The 15,776-nt window shown below is 49.1% G+C and overlaps 1 protein-coding gene across 15 annotated transcripts in view; it reads left to right on the top strand.

The window, feature by feature from the left end:
* The first annotated feature begins 1,334 nt into the window (after nt 1–1,334).
* Nucleotides 1,335–15,776, top strand: part of LOC144730308 (CCR4-NOT transcription complex subunit 3-like) — a 32,747-nt gene continuing 18,305 nt past the window's right edge. The window contains exons 1-11 of one of the 15 annotated variants that reach the window (XM_078611021.1): nt 1,335–1,375; nt 2,285–2,359; nt 3,598–3,665; nt 3,973–4,047; nt 7,591–7,680; nt 9,026–9,154; nt 11,510–11,536; nt 12,500–12,568; nt 13,387–13,606; nt 14,712–14,833; nt 15,683–15,748. In XM_078611021.1, coding sequence (XP_078467147.1) covers nt 2,335–2,359; nt 3,598–3,665; nt 3,973–4,047; nt 7,591–7,680; nt 9,026–9,154; nt 11,510–11,536; nt 12,500–12,568; nt 13,387–13,606; nt 14,712–14,833; nt 15,683–15,748 — 891 coding nt within the window. In that variant the 5' untranslated portion in view covers nt 1,335–1,375; nt 2,285–2,334. The other 14 variants (XM_078611014.1, XM_078611023.1, XM_078611017.1 and 11 more) reach the window with 14 other exon arrangements.

The following is a 15,776-nucleotide window of genomic DNA, read 5'->3' as shown; positions in this document are numbered from 1 at the left end:
TTGTCGTTCACGATGGTTGTTTGGCCATACTTCACCACGCTGGTCAGTGCGGAGTGGTGAACCACCCTTGCCACTGATGATAGCCGTGGCCAGGAAACACTTCAGGTCACAGTATTCATAGCGCAGCGCGCTGCAATTCGATATTTCAGGATTGGTAGTTTTTCTTAATTAAGTGTTTTGTGATCCAGCGCTTTGGAGTCCAGGGTTGGTGGATGACACGAAGATGTGTGGACCGATACCCACGGAGAGGTGCCATGCGGTCATCAGATGGCAGTACAGCAAGTGGGTCAATCCCACACCGATGCGTGTTGGGTTTCCGCCAGACGCAGTCCTGTAGCGTGGCTAAGTTCATTCTCCTCCTCTAAAGAAAATCACCGATTAAAATGAAAGAAAACACGTTTGGAATTGGTCGTGCATCTAAATTTATTAGGAACCCTCCCGGCGCTGTTTGGAGGGAACAAACAAATACGCCGCTAAACGAGGACATTACGGGGATTACCATAACGTCTCGCACAATGCAACCACATTTGCGGTCGACCATTCAATTCCGCGCCTATTGTATGACAAAGATTACAATCCCCTTACGTGTAGCCTGTAACAGACTGTTGGGGGCAAGTGCTGTTAGCGAGCACCTATGAAGGTTGACACGGCACACAAAGGTGGCTAACACCACCTTTGTCTCCTTTGTGGCGATGTTTACACACCGCACCAGGTACTAATTTTAGGGAGGAGGCCCAGGACCAGGTTCAGATAATCGTCTCTGGTGTTGGCCGTGAGCTGGAATCGAACTCGGGTAGCCGGGTTCGTAACGCAAACCACTATACCACCGCTCCCCACGGCATGACGCGCACACACACACGGCGCACGCGTGTTTCAGAAACCTGGGGAATAAATCCGATGAGCTATGAAGCTTTTTTTTTAACAGATGCCCAGCAGGGGGCAGGTAAGAAAGTTACGACAACAAACGATAGAACAGGTCAAGCGATTTTGTTTCTCGATTTAGGACACGTGAACAACAATGTCTAAGCGACAACAATGTTTTAGCAGAACAATAATTAATCTAGAGATGTTTTTTTTTACCGTAGACAAACCTGTGAATTGTTGGAGCAGGTGTGACTCGCGTCCATGTCACCTGATTTTTATAATCCTGGGGGAGGGCTGGAGGGTGGTGCTAAATTTAAAATAAAAAAAATAGTCTCACATTAATAATAGTTTTAGTTAAAAAAAATTTGAATGCCTTTTCTTTGCCAAATATAATTAAAATAAACCTTTTCGGTATGACAAGGGGTGTGAATGGGGGGGGGGGGAATTACCCCTCCCATTCACACCCCTCCCCCCTCACACCCCTCCCCCTAGGAACAGACACTGATTGCAGGTAAGCGGCGGTCATCAGGGTCCAGTCTCCGGCTCCTTTGTCGTTTATCCGCTTCGTGTCGTATTTGTGTAAGTTGCCGGAGTGGCACGACTGGCAGGTGCGCTTCGTAGAGGCACATTTCAATCCCCGCCATCACTTTTGGCTCTTCTCAAGGCTTGTTAAGCCACCACCACCACCGCGACCTCCTCCCTCCTCACTCCCCGTATCAGTTGACAGCGCGCGCTTCTGTTTAATAACCGGCAACTTAACCCCTTTGACGTCTCGAGAAGGTCCATCTAGCGACATCTAGTTCACCTCCTGGCTGTGGAGGGTGCGAGGAAGCCTTTAGCCACGTTCCGCTTTACAGGAGCCTATATAGAGCGGCTCTTGTGAAGCTATCCCACAGACTCATCCCATCTCATGAGCAGTAGCAGCAGCAGCGACTGCTCAGGTACGGGCACTTCCTCCGCGAGCAGGGTACCCCGGTCCCTTCGCCCCGACGACTCGCCACTGTTTGTACCTCTGCCTTCGTCGCTTTGTGTTGTTTTGTGTCGGTGTTGTCGGTCCCGCGTCGCTGTGAGGCGAGAGGAGATCGCGGCGCCGCTGTGAGTGGTGATGTCAGTAGGGGGGGTGCCATTTTCACAGCCCCGCGTCTCCCTCCTCCTCCTCGTCGTCTCCCTCCCTCCTCGCCTGCCACCCCCCTCCTCCCCCTTCTCATCATCTACCTTCTCCCCTTTGCCGCTCTTGTCTGGAATCGCCGAGTCTACCGAGTAAATGTTTACGTTCATTGCCATTTTGTCGATGCAATTGTGCGCGCGTCGTTGACGTTTTGGTGGTGGCGGTGGCGGCGTTGGGCCTAAAAGCCTGGGCCTGACCTCGTCTCTAACGCCGTTGTTGTTATTGTTGTTGTTTATCGTTGTGTCTGGACAGCGCGCCGCAAGAAGAGTATGGTAATACATGAACGCCGCTGACGGTAGGATATGGCAGATAAGCGAAAGCTACAAGGTGAGTTATCTTGTGCGGGAAGCATAATCCAACGTAAAGGCCCCCCGCAAGGCCTCGGGCTAGACTAGCTGCTCCCCCCCGGGGGATTCTCCGGGATGCATTCTAGTCGAGACCGAGGCCTTACGGGGCCCTGTCGGGCTTGTCCGCTTTACAATACCGCGAACAGATTCGCATCTGTTCGCGACAGGGGGCTGCTGTCGATGTTGTCAACGTTGTTGATCGTGGACGTTCATTTGCTTTATTGCGTTGTGGCGAGCGACGTGCGTGGGGGTGGTGGGTAGAGAGGGAGTATGCGCGCTTGTATTGTTTTGTGGCGGGCGCGCTGTGTTGGTTGATGGTGGCCGAGCGCGCCGGCCCGGGATGTCCGCGCTGCGTGTGGCGCCGCTGTTCAGTGTCACTGAACGCGGTCCCCTGAGCCGCGATTGTCTCTACGCTCGGCTTCGCTGGAATCCCGGGCTTGCGCTGGAGCTCCGTGGTCGGTCGGAGGAACGGACGGGGCCCGATCTCCTCCGGGGTAGAGCGCCTTGTGCCGGGTTGGCTGGCAGATCGAGGGACGGATATGTCTACCTGGGCACGGTGATGGGATGACCATGCGGTCGGGTTGCATGATAGACTGACTGCGTGCTAGCGGGGTGATCGGTTGGCGTGGCGGCCCGGGTGGCAGCGGCAGGCTAGGTCGAGTGATTTGGTTGACGGGTGACCGAACAGTCTGGTTGTAGGATGACCCAGTGGTGGTGTGACGACCAGGTTTACTAGTTGAACAGGTAGCCAGGTGGGCTGGTTGGTTGGGTGATCAGGTGACCGAGTGGCTGAATGTTACTAGTCGTGGTGTGGGGGTGACTGGATGACCGAATGGCCAGGTGACTTGTGGCTGCATGGGCTTTTGTGTGTAAGTTTTGTGACACGAACACACACGGAAACAGGATCACAAAAATACACCCATTATCTTCACCACTGAGCACGTTATTCATGTCCCCCCTCCCCTTTTTTTTTTACAGTGTCTTAACATGTGGTTATGTTTATGCAGTAGATACATAATTTTTATTATTATTATAATTTGCCAGGTAGCCGAGTGGCAGGGGTGACCATGTGCTCAGGTGGCCAGGCCAAGTCGTCGTCTTCGGTCCCAGTGCCTGGTGGTGTCTTGGCCCGACCCATGCGACCGGCGCGGCTGAGCGGTGGTGGATGTCGCGATCACACACCAACTCTCGCGTGTTTTTTTGTGCTCCCCCGTGAAGCGGAGATTGATCGCTGCCTCAAGAAAGTGAGCGAAGGCGTTGAGATTTTTGAGGACATCTGGCAAAAGGTACGGCTATCGCACCGACGCGTTACTCATTTCAGCTTTGCACAAACACGGCAAAACGAAAGAACTGCCTATCACAGCATCAGTGATTGCTACAAAGCACAATTATTTGCACTTGCCTAAGCTTTCTGCTACGCCAACACTCCTTATGCAAACAAAACGTGAACACATTTATTTAATCCATTTACAATTGTTGATATGTATGCAATATATTTTAACGATGCCCTATGTTTGTGAAGTTTGATGTATATGTGTGTAACTACGTCTTGTGATGGAGTTTTGTTGATTCCAGCACGATCGCCTTTTCCAGGTGCATAATGCAGCCAACATCAACCAGAAGGAAAAGTATGAGGCTGATCTTAAAAAGGAAATCAAGAAGCTTCAGGTGGGAGTTGTGTTAGGAATGCGTCACATCTTAAGCTTTGCCTCGAATGCACAGGCGTCATATTCCGCTTTTTGCCTTTAAGCGATGCTTGCTAGAGTGGGTCTTTGAAGTAACAACGTTGCCAAATATACCGTGTCCGCATGCAAAGTATTGGGGGAAATTTTTTAAATCGCAATCCCAGAGCACAAAAATGTAATGGCACACAAAGTAATACTTGTTGCTAGCTGTGTCTCCACGCTGCGTAGAAATGAGACAGGCCGTCCCAATTTAGTGCTAAACAGTAGTTATGGATGCATTGCATTTTACCTTCCAGATTTGGCCTTGATTTTTTCATTTAATATTTTTATAATATGGAAAGCATTATATATTACAGCATCTTGTACTTGTGTTAATTTTAAATGTTCGTGGCAATAATTCTGTTTTGTTAAAGTAAAACGGATATGAATTAGCAATGAATTTCGCGGACACGCTGTGTTAGGCATGTAACAATCGATTAATTAATCAAAGTTGACTCTTTTGCATGCATTTTCATTATTTATCTTTCATGCACATTTTATAGGGGGAGTGGTTGGTGCATATGGTTAGCGCAGCACATGCGACTTGAGTTAGTTTCCCGGATATGGCTAACATTGGCGAGTGGCCTCCCATTTTCTCTAACCCGCACTGATTTGCGTGGTTAATTTGAGTGAAACACCCCCCCAAGACTGACACATCATGAAGAGGCTGGCATCTAGCAGTAGAATGACAAAACGACTAAAGCATTATTTTATTATTTTAAGCACACAATGTGCTCCTGTTACAGTTTTGGTAACGAAACGGCACAAATGAGATGCATTACAATAAACAAGACATCTAAACTGTATTCCATACCAATTAAATCATTGGGGGGCTGAATTGTTACATGTCCACTTGTTATAGTTTAGGATATGAGTTGCTCATTTAGCGCACGGCAGCCTTTTGGGCTGTCATTAGTTTGCAATGCAGGGATACTGCCGATTGCTTGCGTAATGACACTGCGTATAGAATGGGATGTCTTGTGGCGGATGTTGATTAAGGGGTTTGATTTACAAAGGATTTTGGACTTAAGTGAACATCGTGTGCAATACACGGTTTAAAACGCAGTCACATCATCACGCAGGAACTTAACGTTCGAGTCACGCGGTGTTTGACTAGGCTTGTGAAGTGATTGTAGATTTTAAGGCAGCAACGACGGGGCTCATCAGCCACCAAGCGGTGCATTCCGACAGATGCAGACGTACGGCTGGGCATTTATTGTTTGAAATTTTGATGTGTGTGGCAAACCGATAATTGATTTTGTAGAATTTCTAGCATTTAATTACCCATGATGCAACACAACTAAATTAACAACCCTGTGTTTGACGATTACTTAATCGTCACGTCATTGCTCCTTTAAAATCTTCAAAGGCCTTGGTTCCGCTCCCTTTTTTCTGCCGTGAGTGATCCAGTGTGAACCTAGCTTAGGTTGCCGTGAAGAGCCCAGTAGGTGTGCAGAGCAGCGTGTGAATTCTGCACTGATTAAGCAGCTGCAGGCTCTTTGAGTGGCTCTTGGGCTGTCCGTCATATGAGCTGTAGGCATGAGCGCAGGGCCAGGTGTATGTGAGAGAGACCCAGCACAATAATAATGATACTCCCGAAGCCTCATTTTCTCTGCCAGTCTCTTCATTCAACAATGAGAAGCCAGCCATAAATATGCTGTGCACTATGGATGTTTTTGGATGAACCGGAAAAAATGCGGAATCGGTCCTGGATATGAAACAAACAAGGGGGGGAAATGTGCTTTAGAATTTGATCTGAAAATGTGACCTCGCAGGAAGTGACATGGCTTCAGTGGTGTCATACACATACTTTTCTTGCCAAAACTGCCATCATGTTATGTGACTTTTGCTCATTATTAAAAGGTAAACAACAAAAAACTTTAAGGCCGCATTGACACCGTGGTCTTAAAGGTTAGAGAGTATAGTAGGTGACGTTTTGGGCAATGGCACCTTCTTCATTGTGCGTAAATAGAGACCCAAGCAACGGAATGGATAATAACATATACACACGTTCTTATCAAAAATGTTGTGTTTTTGTTGGAACTTTTTTAAAAGATGTTTGAATTATTTATTCGTATTTCAAGTCATTTAGGTTGTCCCATTTTTCACGTAAAGAATGGCACGTGTCAAGCTTTAATACATTTTAATCCAAAAATGTGAAATAAAATAAAATCTTATATCCGTAAAAATTATACCTGAAACTCATTCCATCCTCGTGTGCATGTAACGGATGCAACAATTCACCGACTGGGACGTGCTCCTCTGCACGCGGTGCACGCCTGAATCTTGTCTGAGAATATGTTATTATTTTGTGGATTATACAAATAACACGATTTACTTTTGGGTATTGAAGCAAAACTAATGTGTACAAATGAGACTGAGAAACAAGAAAACATTGCAAACGAGATGGTAAAATGTATTAAAGAAATGATTTTTGTATTGAATCAAAATCCTAAATTGTACAATTAATTGAATCTATGCGAGGGTGGATAACAATATCAACCTTTTGTCAATGCACTTCTGGATGTAGGCCTCCCTACGATATGTGTTATTCATGTTTTTTGTTTTTACCATTTTCCGCCACACTGGTCTGTGCTGCTTGCTGTGAAGTGGGGTGGTGGGTGTCCAGGACCGCTTCAGATATCACTTACCACTGATGTCAGTTGTCGCCCACATTTGACCTGAAGTCCCCTCGCCTGGTTTATAGCACAGTTGCTGCAGTTCCTAAACCATTGTTACATGCAAAATAAAATACCCCGTTGAAACATTTTATCCGGGGATATTTGCCCCAGCAAATACCAACATTATTATCACGCGTGGCACACCGGTCGCGTGGAACGCCCATCCGACGTGCTGTGTCGGCCTTGCTTGATGTGCAAATTGAGAATAAAATCCCAGCTCGCGACGCGCGCGTCTGTGATCCTCGCTGGAGCTGAGCTCGCCCTTCATGACAAAATGCCGCCGCGACACATCTCACCTACATCCGTAAATGAGATCACATCGCCCCCAATACTGAAATCCCACCCCCACGTGGCTGCCAATACAATCCCGGATAAATTGTATAAGATCGCACCCACACCGTCTTCAAGATGGACTGACACCGTTCCTGCCTTTCCCCTCTCATCTCACTTTATTCTCCTCTGTGCACTCTCCGCTCCAGAAACCAATGCTTTCTATCACAGCCGTCGAGCAACCTTCCCTCGGTGGGAGATCGTTCTCCTCTGCTGTCCTCATAGTCTGGAACTCCCCACAGCCATTCGTGTTGTTGACTGCCTGCCCCTTTTCAAGTCAAGGTTCAATACCTTCCTCTTCTCCTCTGCCTATGACTCAACTGTTTTTCTCAATAAAAACACATGCGCAACGCCTTGAAAAGGCGGTCGAATTTACGCGCTAGGTAAATCCGCATCGTATTCTACATCGCAATGTACATTGTATTCTACGTGTATTGTAAATGGGTGCTTAAATTGTGATTCTCTACCCCTTGCAGAGGCTTCGAGACCAGATCAAAACATGGCTCACCTCCAACGACATCAAGGACAAAAGGCAGCTAATAGAAAACCGCAAGCTGATAGAGCTGGTGAGTTGGCGGGTCACGCGTGGGGCGGCCGATTTGCGACAGGGTGAGCGCGACGCGTTCAATGCGCCTCAACCTTCCTGCTCGAGCCTCTTCCGTGTGGCGCCCTGTGATTAGCACAGCTGGCTACGTACGGTGCGAAAGAAGTTCAACATACGTACGTATGTACGTGACGCGCCATCGGCTGCCGTGGCTCTGTTGTGGCCACTGCTCTTTTGTTCTGGCCGCATACCAGCGTGCACCTGTTTCAAACAAAGAAATCAATAACTCCGTAGAGGTGCGAGACGTTGTCGTTATTGGTCGTGTCTAGTACGAGAGACGCGAGCTCATGGTTGTGCAATTTGAATCGCCCGCACCCGGTTTGCGCTGCAAACGTTTTCAAGTGAACGTGGAGGTTTTGTCTCGGCCAACGTGATTTCAGAACTGAGTTTTGGGTGAGGCCACGACGTAAAGATCTGACCAAACGTCTTGTCATAGCACCCTCCAACTACCCGGCCCAGCCAAACAAATTAAATTGTCACGTGGCAATATTTTTACGCGGGCAAATAAGTCGGTTGAAGAAAACATCTCGCAATAAAGTTTAGCGCAATTAGCTGAAAAAAACCCTTTAATATTCGTGTGAGATATGTTCTTTGAGAATGGCAAGAATATTAAATCCGCGACTATTAACACTCAAAGCTTATGAGGCAAATAGTTAGGGGGCATAAAAATATATCACTTTTAAACATATAAACTGTGTATATTAATGACTACATATATTGTACAGTTATTGTGTTAAGTTACCATTATTAATGAACATAAACATTTAAAAGTGCAAATATATTTGAATGAATCAGTATAACACAGTATTATTCAAACTTATCTTTAATGATGTCACTTCCTTTTTTTTGCTCGGGGACGACGGTTAACAGTAACACAGGAACGCTAATTCCAAAACATTGTAAAGGAAAACACTGGCGTGTAAGCAGAAGGTGAGCGACTTTGCATGGGGGGAGAGGCAACTTTTGTGCTCTTACTTTCTACGCCACTTCCATGCCTCGCTCCAAGTACGTACGGCAGTACTACTTGTCAGGTGGTCGCACGCTACGGCCGCAAATATTTAAAACCCAACCCCCCGCAAAATTCAAAGAGCACCCCAATAAGTGTCGGAAATACGTATTATGAAACCCACTCATATTAAGGTTTTACTGGACTGTACCAGATCGTTAAATGGCCTGAACCATAGAGCACGTAAGACTCATTGATATTGGCTGCGGTAACCTACACGTTAGAATTCGTCTTTGCGTCAATTCTCCAAAAACTCGTCGATTGTCCTACACCTTGTGTCCCATCGGGTGGGGGGGGGCAGCAAATGGAGAGATTCAAGGTGGTGGAGCGCGAGACGAAAACCAAGGCCTACTCCAAGGAGGGGCTGGGCTCCGCTGTCAAGGTCGACCCGGCGCAAAAGGAGCGCGAGGAGATCAGCCAGTGGCTCACGGTACGCACGCACATACTTTCGCACAGAGGTCGCAAACGGGTTTTGATTTTTTACCCGTACCTGGCCGCACCAGGGTCGCAAATGGGTACCCTACCCGTACCCGTACGTTCCCTACCCGTACCCTACCCGAAATGAGTGATAAACGGTTACTCACCAGTGACTCACGGCCTACCCGTACCCGTACCCGGTCGCACCAGGGTCGCAAACGGCTACCCGTACCCGTACCTGGCCGAGTACGGGTAGCCGGGTATCGGGTAGGGTACGGGTATCGGGTACCCGGTTGCGACCTCTGCTTTCGCACGCGTCCCCCCATGCTGGCTCCTGCCGTACGACGCGCTGTTGTGACGTGTTGTTGTCTGACGTGCTGTTTGTGGTTCTGGGTTGTTGTGATGCGTTGCATGGTGCAGTGTTGCACGTTGTACGACAGTGAGTCCTGGGTATTGAGTGTTGTGGTATGACGCCAGGTTTGTCTGGTTTTGGGTGTTGTTACATGTTGTATGATGTGCAGCTTGTACTGGGTGTTGTACGACATTGTGACTGTCTTTGGTTCTCGGTGTTGCGACGTGCACAATGCGGCGATTGTGCCATGTGCTGGGTAGTTGCACACAGATGGATTCTTGGCGAATGTGGTCGATCGACGCAGGCCTACATTGTGTGGTTTACTAGACCTCCGATGCACGGCGCTACAGGGAATAGTTCATGCGCCAGGCGGCAAATATGGAGCTTGCGACGATAAATGGATTCCTCGGTAAAATGAGAACCTTACCGTCGCGATGCATGTCGGATCGCGCGTGCAGGAATTAACTATGTACGATTTATGCAAATCCAATGTGAGGTGGGTTACTAATGTGTGCTTCTCGTTGAGCCAATCAACAAAACACAAAAAAGAGAATAGAAACGACATGGTAATTTTTATTTCGATTTAAAGCTTTCGTGACTGCAGGGATTCGTCTTCTTGGTTCTTTCGGTAAAGTCGCGTAGAATGGAAATAATAAAAATAAAACATAATAAAATCATTCTCACGACGTTTCGGCCACAACGCAAGCAGCCGTCCTCAGGTGAAGAACAGGTCTGTCGAGAAGACAGAGTCTGAATGACTCTGTCTTCTCGAAAGACCTGTTCTTCTCGACAGACCTGTTCTTCACCTGAGGACGGCTGCTTGCGTTGTGGCCGAAACCTCGTGAGAATTATTTTATTATGTGTTATTTTTATTATTTTATTATTTCCATTCTACGTGACTTTACCGAAAGAACCAAGAAGACATGGTAATTGCCAATTATTATAATTATTACCCAGGAGAACCCCACTGAGTCTCAGGACTCCTTTTCAGGAGGGGTCCTCACTTTGTGTGGGAGGAACTCTGAGAACCTATGGGAAACACACCATGCATAGGAGGGGGAAGATTGATGCTCAAATCTCCAGACAGATGCACTCGATAATCCATCACTTTACAGCCATATCCAAACTAACTATTTAACTATTTAAATTTGACCAGGTAAGTCCCACTGAGCAATATAGCTCTCATTTAGAAGCAGCAACCTGGCCGCAAATGTTAGCTCAACGAAGTGGCTTACCATGCGGAAATCTATAGCAGCCAAATAATCTTATCCTGGCTATCCCATGTCTACAACAACTAGCCAGCTCTCTTGATCGCCCATCCAATTTCTAACCTGGGCTCAATTCCGCTTGGCTTCTGAGATCGAGAGAGATGCGGCACATTCAAGGCGACTTTACAGGAGGCTGAAAGAGAAGTCGAGGCATGGCAAGAGGAATCGATTTTTGGATAGCATCACAACCCTCAAATCGTGACACCATGGAGATGTCCTGAACACACTTGATAACCCTCATTATGCAGATAACCCATGCTAGCTTTATCGAAATGCTTTACAATCCAACTTCAAGTACATTTCTTGTTGTCTGCTTATTTAACATAAGCTTACTTATCGCGCAATGAGACGCCGGGGGTCATCGAGTTCAATTCACCGCGAGAGGCCCGGCGTGTTGGGTGCGAGTGCCGGGTCGGGGTGGAGGGGGCGTTCGGGCGGAAGCGGAGCACTTAGCTGCACGTCGCCGCTCTCAATTTTCTTGCCGAGAGAGCCACGGCAGTGACCGTCGCTTGCCAAGCAAGTCGGGGCACCGGCGCCGAGTGCGATGGCGCACCCCCTAAACGCGGCCCTCGGGGCACGCATGCCGCTCCCCCCACGTTCCCCAGGTGGCGTGCCCCCCGTCGCCGCGTTTGGGGTTTCGCTGTCTTGTCTTTTTATTCTTGACGCGTGGCGCGGTGCCGTGAGCGAGTGAATAATGTGAAAAATGCCATTTGTGTAACGCTGGCTCTTTGCCCGATTTCTTTTTCAGAACACCATCGACAACCTAAACATGCAGGTAAACGCATGCTGGGTTACTTTGTCGGATGCCTTCACGTACAAAAATGCTCGCTCCGTTAACATTCCCTTGCTAACAAGGTGGAGGCTGCGCGCCTCGGGTCACAGCGCCAAGCTGGCACCGCTGAGAATCTTGGGTTTGAATCCAGGTTTCGCCTTCCTCTGACTATAACTGGGTTTCAAGTGCAGCGAGTTGATGGTCTCAGCCCAATCACTGCACTAAGCAACCCATCACGTTACATTTGGTTATGTACTTTACTTGGCAAAATGTTATCTTCGAGAATGACAAATCTTGGTTTGATTGCCACGTGCTGAACATTACTGTCATGTGGCTGGGCAGATGGGTCTATGCTGCTCCCTACTGTGTGGACCAGAGGTCACTTGAAGGGATGTCAGAGGTAGTTCTGGGGTATCCGCTTCTCTGGGCTGTTCTCCTGACACATCGGATCCTACTGCTGTACGAGAGTTCCTGGATTGATTGTAATAGATTCCTACACCCACGAGACATGCTTTGCCTTGTGTCTTGGGCAGTTCTTGCACTGGACTATGAAGCCGGCACTCTGAATTCGATTCCCGGCCACGGCGAACAATAGTGACGAGTGATCTCTGAAATGGTCCTAGACCTCTCCCTCCCGACATTAATGTACAGTGTCATTGGTTCATCCATTTTAGCCCTAAAACATAATCAAATCGTCATCTTGAATTGTGACAATTTAATCGATGTGACATCCTCACCTACACTCCTCATTGTTTGATTCTTTTAGCGCTGGTTTATTTATTTTATCCCTGGGTGTTGGGAAAACATTTGATAAATTTGGCCATTTTTCTCCAGGCAATACGACTTTATACGAAAAGTTTGCAAATTTTGGATCTTCTTTTATGAGAGTTATCGTGGCTCTCTCGTTACACATGCATTGCCCCCCGATTTCTGTCTCACCTCGTTCCTGCCATCTACCGTCGCCAGGTGGACCAATTTGAGAGCGAGGTGGAGTCGTTGTCGATAGTTTCCAAGAAGAAGAAGAGCGAAAAGGAGGTGAGAGCAGTGGGGAGAGCCGACGCGGTTAACAGTTAACGAGTTTATTTGTGTAACCAGGCGATGACACGAGAGGCCGGGATAACCAGGCTCATTGCAAAAGCGACCCAGGTCAGCACAATGGGAAGAACATAAAATAGATGAAATAAAAATGAGTACAATAATGGATGTTTTAGCGCTGTTTTCTTTAGCCCTCAGTTTTGGGAAATCCTTTGATCAATTTGACCATTGTTCCTCTGGAGAAAGTCACGAATACCAACACGACTTTATACTAAATTGTAGTCGAGATCATCTGGGAGTTATCGTGACCCCATGTTCGAGACCGATGGACGGAGCTGATGCGTTGATGCTTTCGACCACGACAAGCAAGCATTAAACATCTAAGAGTATTCCAAATGTGTCAGGGATTTTTTGTAACTTCTCTCACGCGTGTGGGTTTTCTCCAGGTACTCTGGATTCCTCCCACATGTATAAACATTTGTTAATTTAGTTGGTCAAACATCCAAACATAGAACTGCAGAGCTTGGGCAATGTTTCTGGCTGTCGCCTTGTTTGTCTTTGGTTTCCCACGTAGGCTTCCATGTGAAAACTGCGTGGAGCGTTTCATATTCTACAGCGTCTTCATCGGCAATTCGCATGAATGACGCGTTATAAAAATAAAACCTCATTATGGACAGTCGGGCAGAGCTAACGTGTAAACTATAGTCCTTCGTTGGAAAGTGTAAAAAAAAATCGGCAGTTCTGCGTGCACGACGCGACGATAGCGCTGACGCCGTGCCGGGCGGTACCCCGTCGCCCGTTGTCCCCTCGCGCCGCAGAAGGCCGACCGCGTGGAGGTTCTCAAGCGGCAGCTGGAGCGGCACCGCTGGCACGTGGGCAAGCTAGAGACGCTGCTCCGCATGCTGGACAACCAGACGGTGGAGGTGGACGCCATCCGCAAGATCCGCGACGACGTCGAGTACTACGCGGACTCGTCGCAGGACCCGGACTTCGAGGAGAACGAGTTCATCTACGACGACATCAACATGGACGAAATCGGTGCGCTCCCCTCTGTCCGCGGCTCAGAGGTCGCAACCGGGTACCCGATACCCGTACCCTACCTGATACCCGGCTACCCGTACCCAGTCGGGTACGGGTACCCGTTTGCGACCCTGGTGCGGCCGGGTACGGGTACGGGTAGGCCGTGAGTCACTGGTGAGTAGCCGTTTGTCACTCATTTCGGGTAGGGTACGGGTAGGGAACGGGTACCCGTACCCGGCCGAGTACGGGTACCCATTTTCGACCCTTGTGCGGCCGGTTACGGGTAAGGAATCAAAACCGTTTGCGACCTCTGCCGCGACTCCCCGTTGCCACCCGTCATCCTATTTCGTCACTCTCGCTCTCTTCTGCCTTTGCGCTCTCACCTTTGACTGAGCCCGTAAGTCGTCGTGTATGCGTGCGTAAGCGCAGGCGGTCAGATCCAGATGCTGACTTCCAGGTTTCTTACCTGAAGATGCTTGATGCAGTGCGAAGCCAAAATGTCGTCTCCGATTGCTAAAATAGTTTTAGAAAATGTCGTGGAAAATAATCGGCGCATCATTAAGCGCTCGTGCAACCTGTAGCAATGGAATTTGTTTGGCTGCGCTGGGTGGTGAGAGGATTGCACAACAAAAATCTGGACGGACCTTTACGTGGCCCAAATTTAGACTCAAATTAAGAATCGCAAACGGCAATTTCGGAAGCACGAGGTCGTGCACATGGGAGAGCCGTTGCTGCACAACCGCGACAAACGGTGCAGTCCGGTGAGAACACGGCGGCCACCGCGAATGGCGCGTCTAAAGTGCCGCCATCTCGGCGCCTTGGCAATAGCCACGCTAGCGCGGTGCTGTACCGTATTGGCACCTGTGTGCAGTTGGGCAGAATTTATACGTCGTGCGCTGTGGAGCCGGTGAAGGTCTTCCCGCGTCAAATTCACGTGTTTGCATTTGTGTGTGTTTGTATGTGTGTGTTGTATGCGTGTGTGTGCGTCTGGCCGCGTGTGTCTGTATGCGTGCACGCGTGTGTGTGTTCGTGCATATGCGCACATGTGTGTACGTACGTGCATGTGCGTATGTACGCATGTGCGTACGTACGCACGTGCGTGTGCGTGTGTACGTGTGTGCAGGCCTGGCTGCGGTTCTGGCTACTTCTCCAGTCAGCAACAGCCTCAATGACGACGAAGTTTTTAACCAATCAAGCAGCACTCCGACCTCCACCACGTCATGTTCGCCCGTGCCCATCCCGAACGTGAGTCCACCGGCACACCCCTCCCCTATCCACCCCGCACTGGCTCGTCATCGCTGAGGGATGACCTTTCATGGGGTGGCCAGAATAAAACAAAACCACAATTCACGATGCAAACTGCGTAAGCATCATGAATTGTTGTTCGCCTGTGTTAACGTGTGACCGGTGACATCAACGGCCTTCCGTGGCCAGGGTGGCACCTTGGTTGTGGTGGGGGGTGGGGTGAAGATGTAGAACGCGCGCGGCGCCTGTTGTGTTGTGGTGGTTGCTTCCGGAGTCTGCGCTTCGCTCTCCGACGCGCCTGCGGTCACGTGGGTGGCGAGTCGCTCGCCCTCGATGGCTGAGGGGGCGGCCGAGAGTCAAACTGTCACGTGCCGAATGACGGTTTATTTGTCGATGCTCACAATCGTGAGACACGCGTTGAATCGCGCGCGTGCGAACCGCTCGTTTTCTGTTTACGTGCGATGTGTGTGATGCGTTTTATGTAAACACTAGGGATGCTACTGTCCCAACGATCGCGAAAGCATTGAGGCACATCTGTTTCGTGTCCCCTCCATACTGGGTTCAGTTACCACACTGCAAGTCACAACTCTGTATTGCCCAACTTTGGAATTCGCTCCTCTCATCGGCGTCTTGCCATTTGCTGCTGGCCGCTAGACACTTTGGGCCTCGGGGCCTGTGCTCGGCAGCTGCGTTTGATTATTGTGATGTTTTGAAATGAGACCTCGTTCAATTCGCTACTCGAGGAGGGCGGATTGTCGCGTGTCCAGGTGTTTGTGGCCTTGACAGACGGAGTCGGGGAGAGAGAGAGACAGATGGCGGCGGTCTAATAGTAGCGACCTGTGTGCGCAGGAGAACCACGAAAACCACCACCAGGACAAGAGGAGGAGCAAGTCGACGGACAGCGAGTCAATGCAGGTACCCGACTGCCCGGCGTCACGGAGAT

This window comes from Lampetra planeri, chromosome 35 (genome assembly GCF_965212315.1).
Source record: "Lampetra planeri chromosome 35, kcLamPlan1.2.h2, whole genome shotgun sequence".
Taxonomy (NCBI): Eukaryota; Metazoa; Chordata; class Hyperoartia; order Petromyzontiformes; family Petromyzontidae; genus Lampetra; species Lampetra planeri.
The sequence above is the reverse complement of the archived record's forward strand: the minus strand, read 5'-3'. Positions and strand labels throughout refer to the sequence as shown.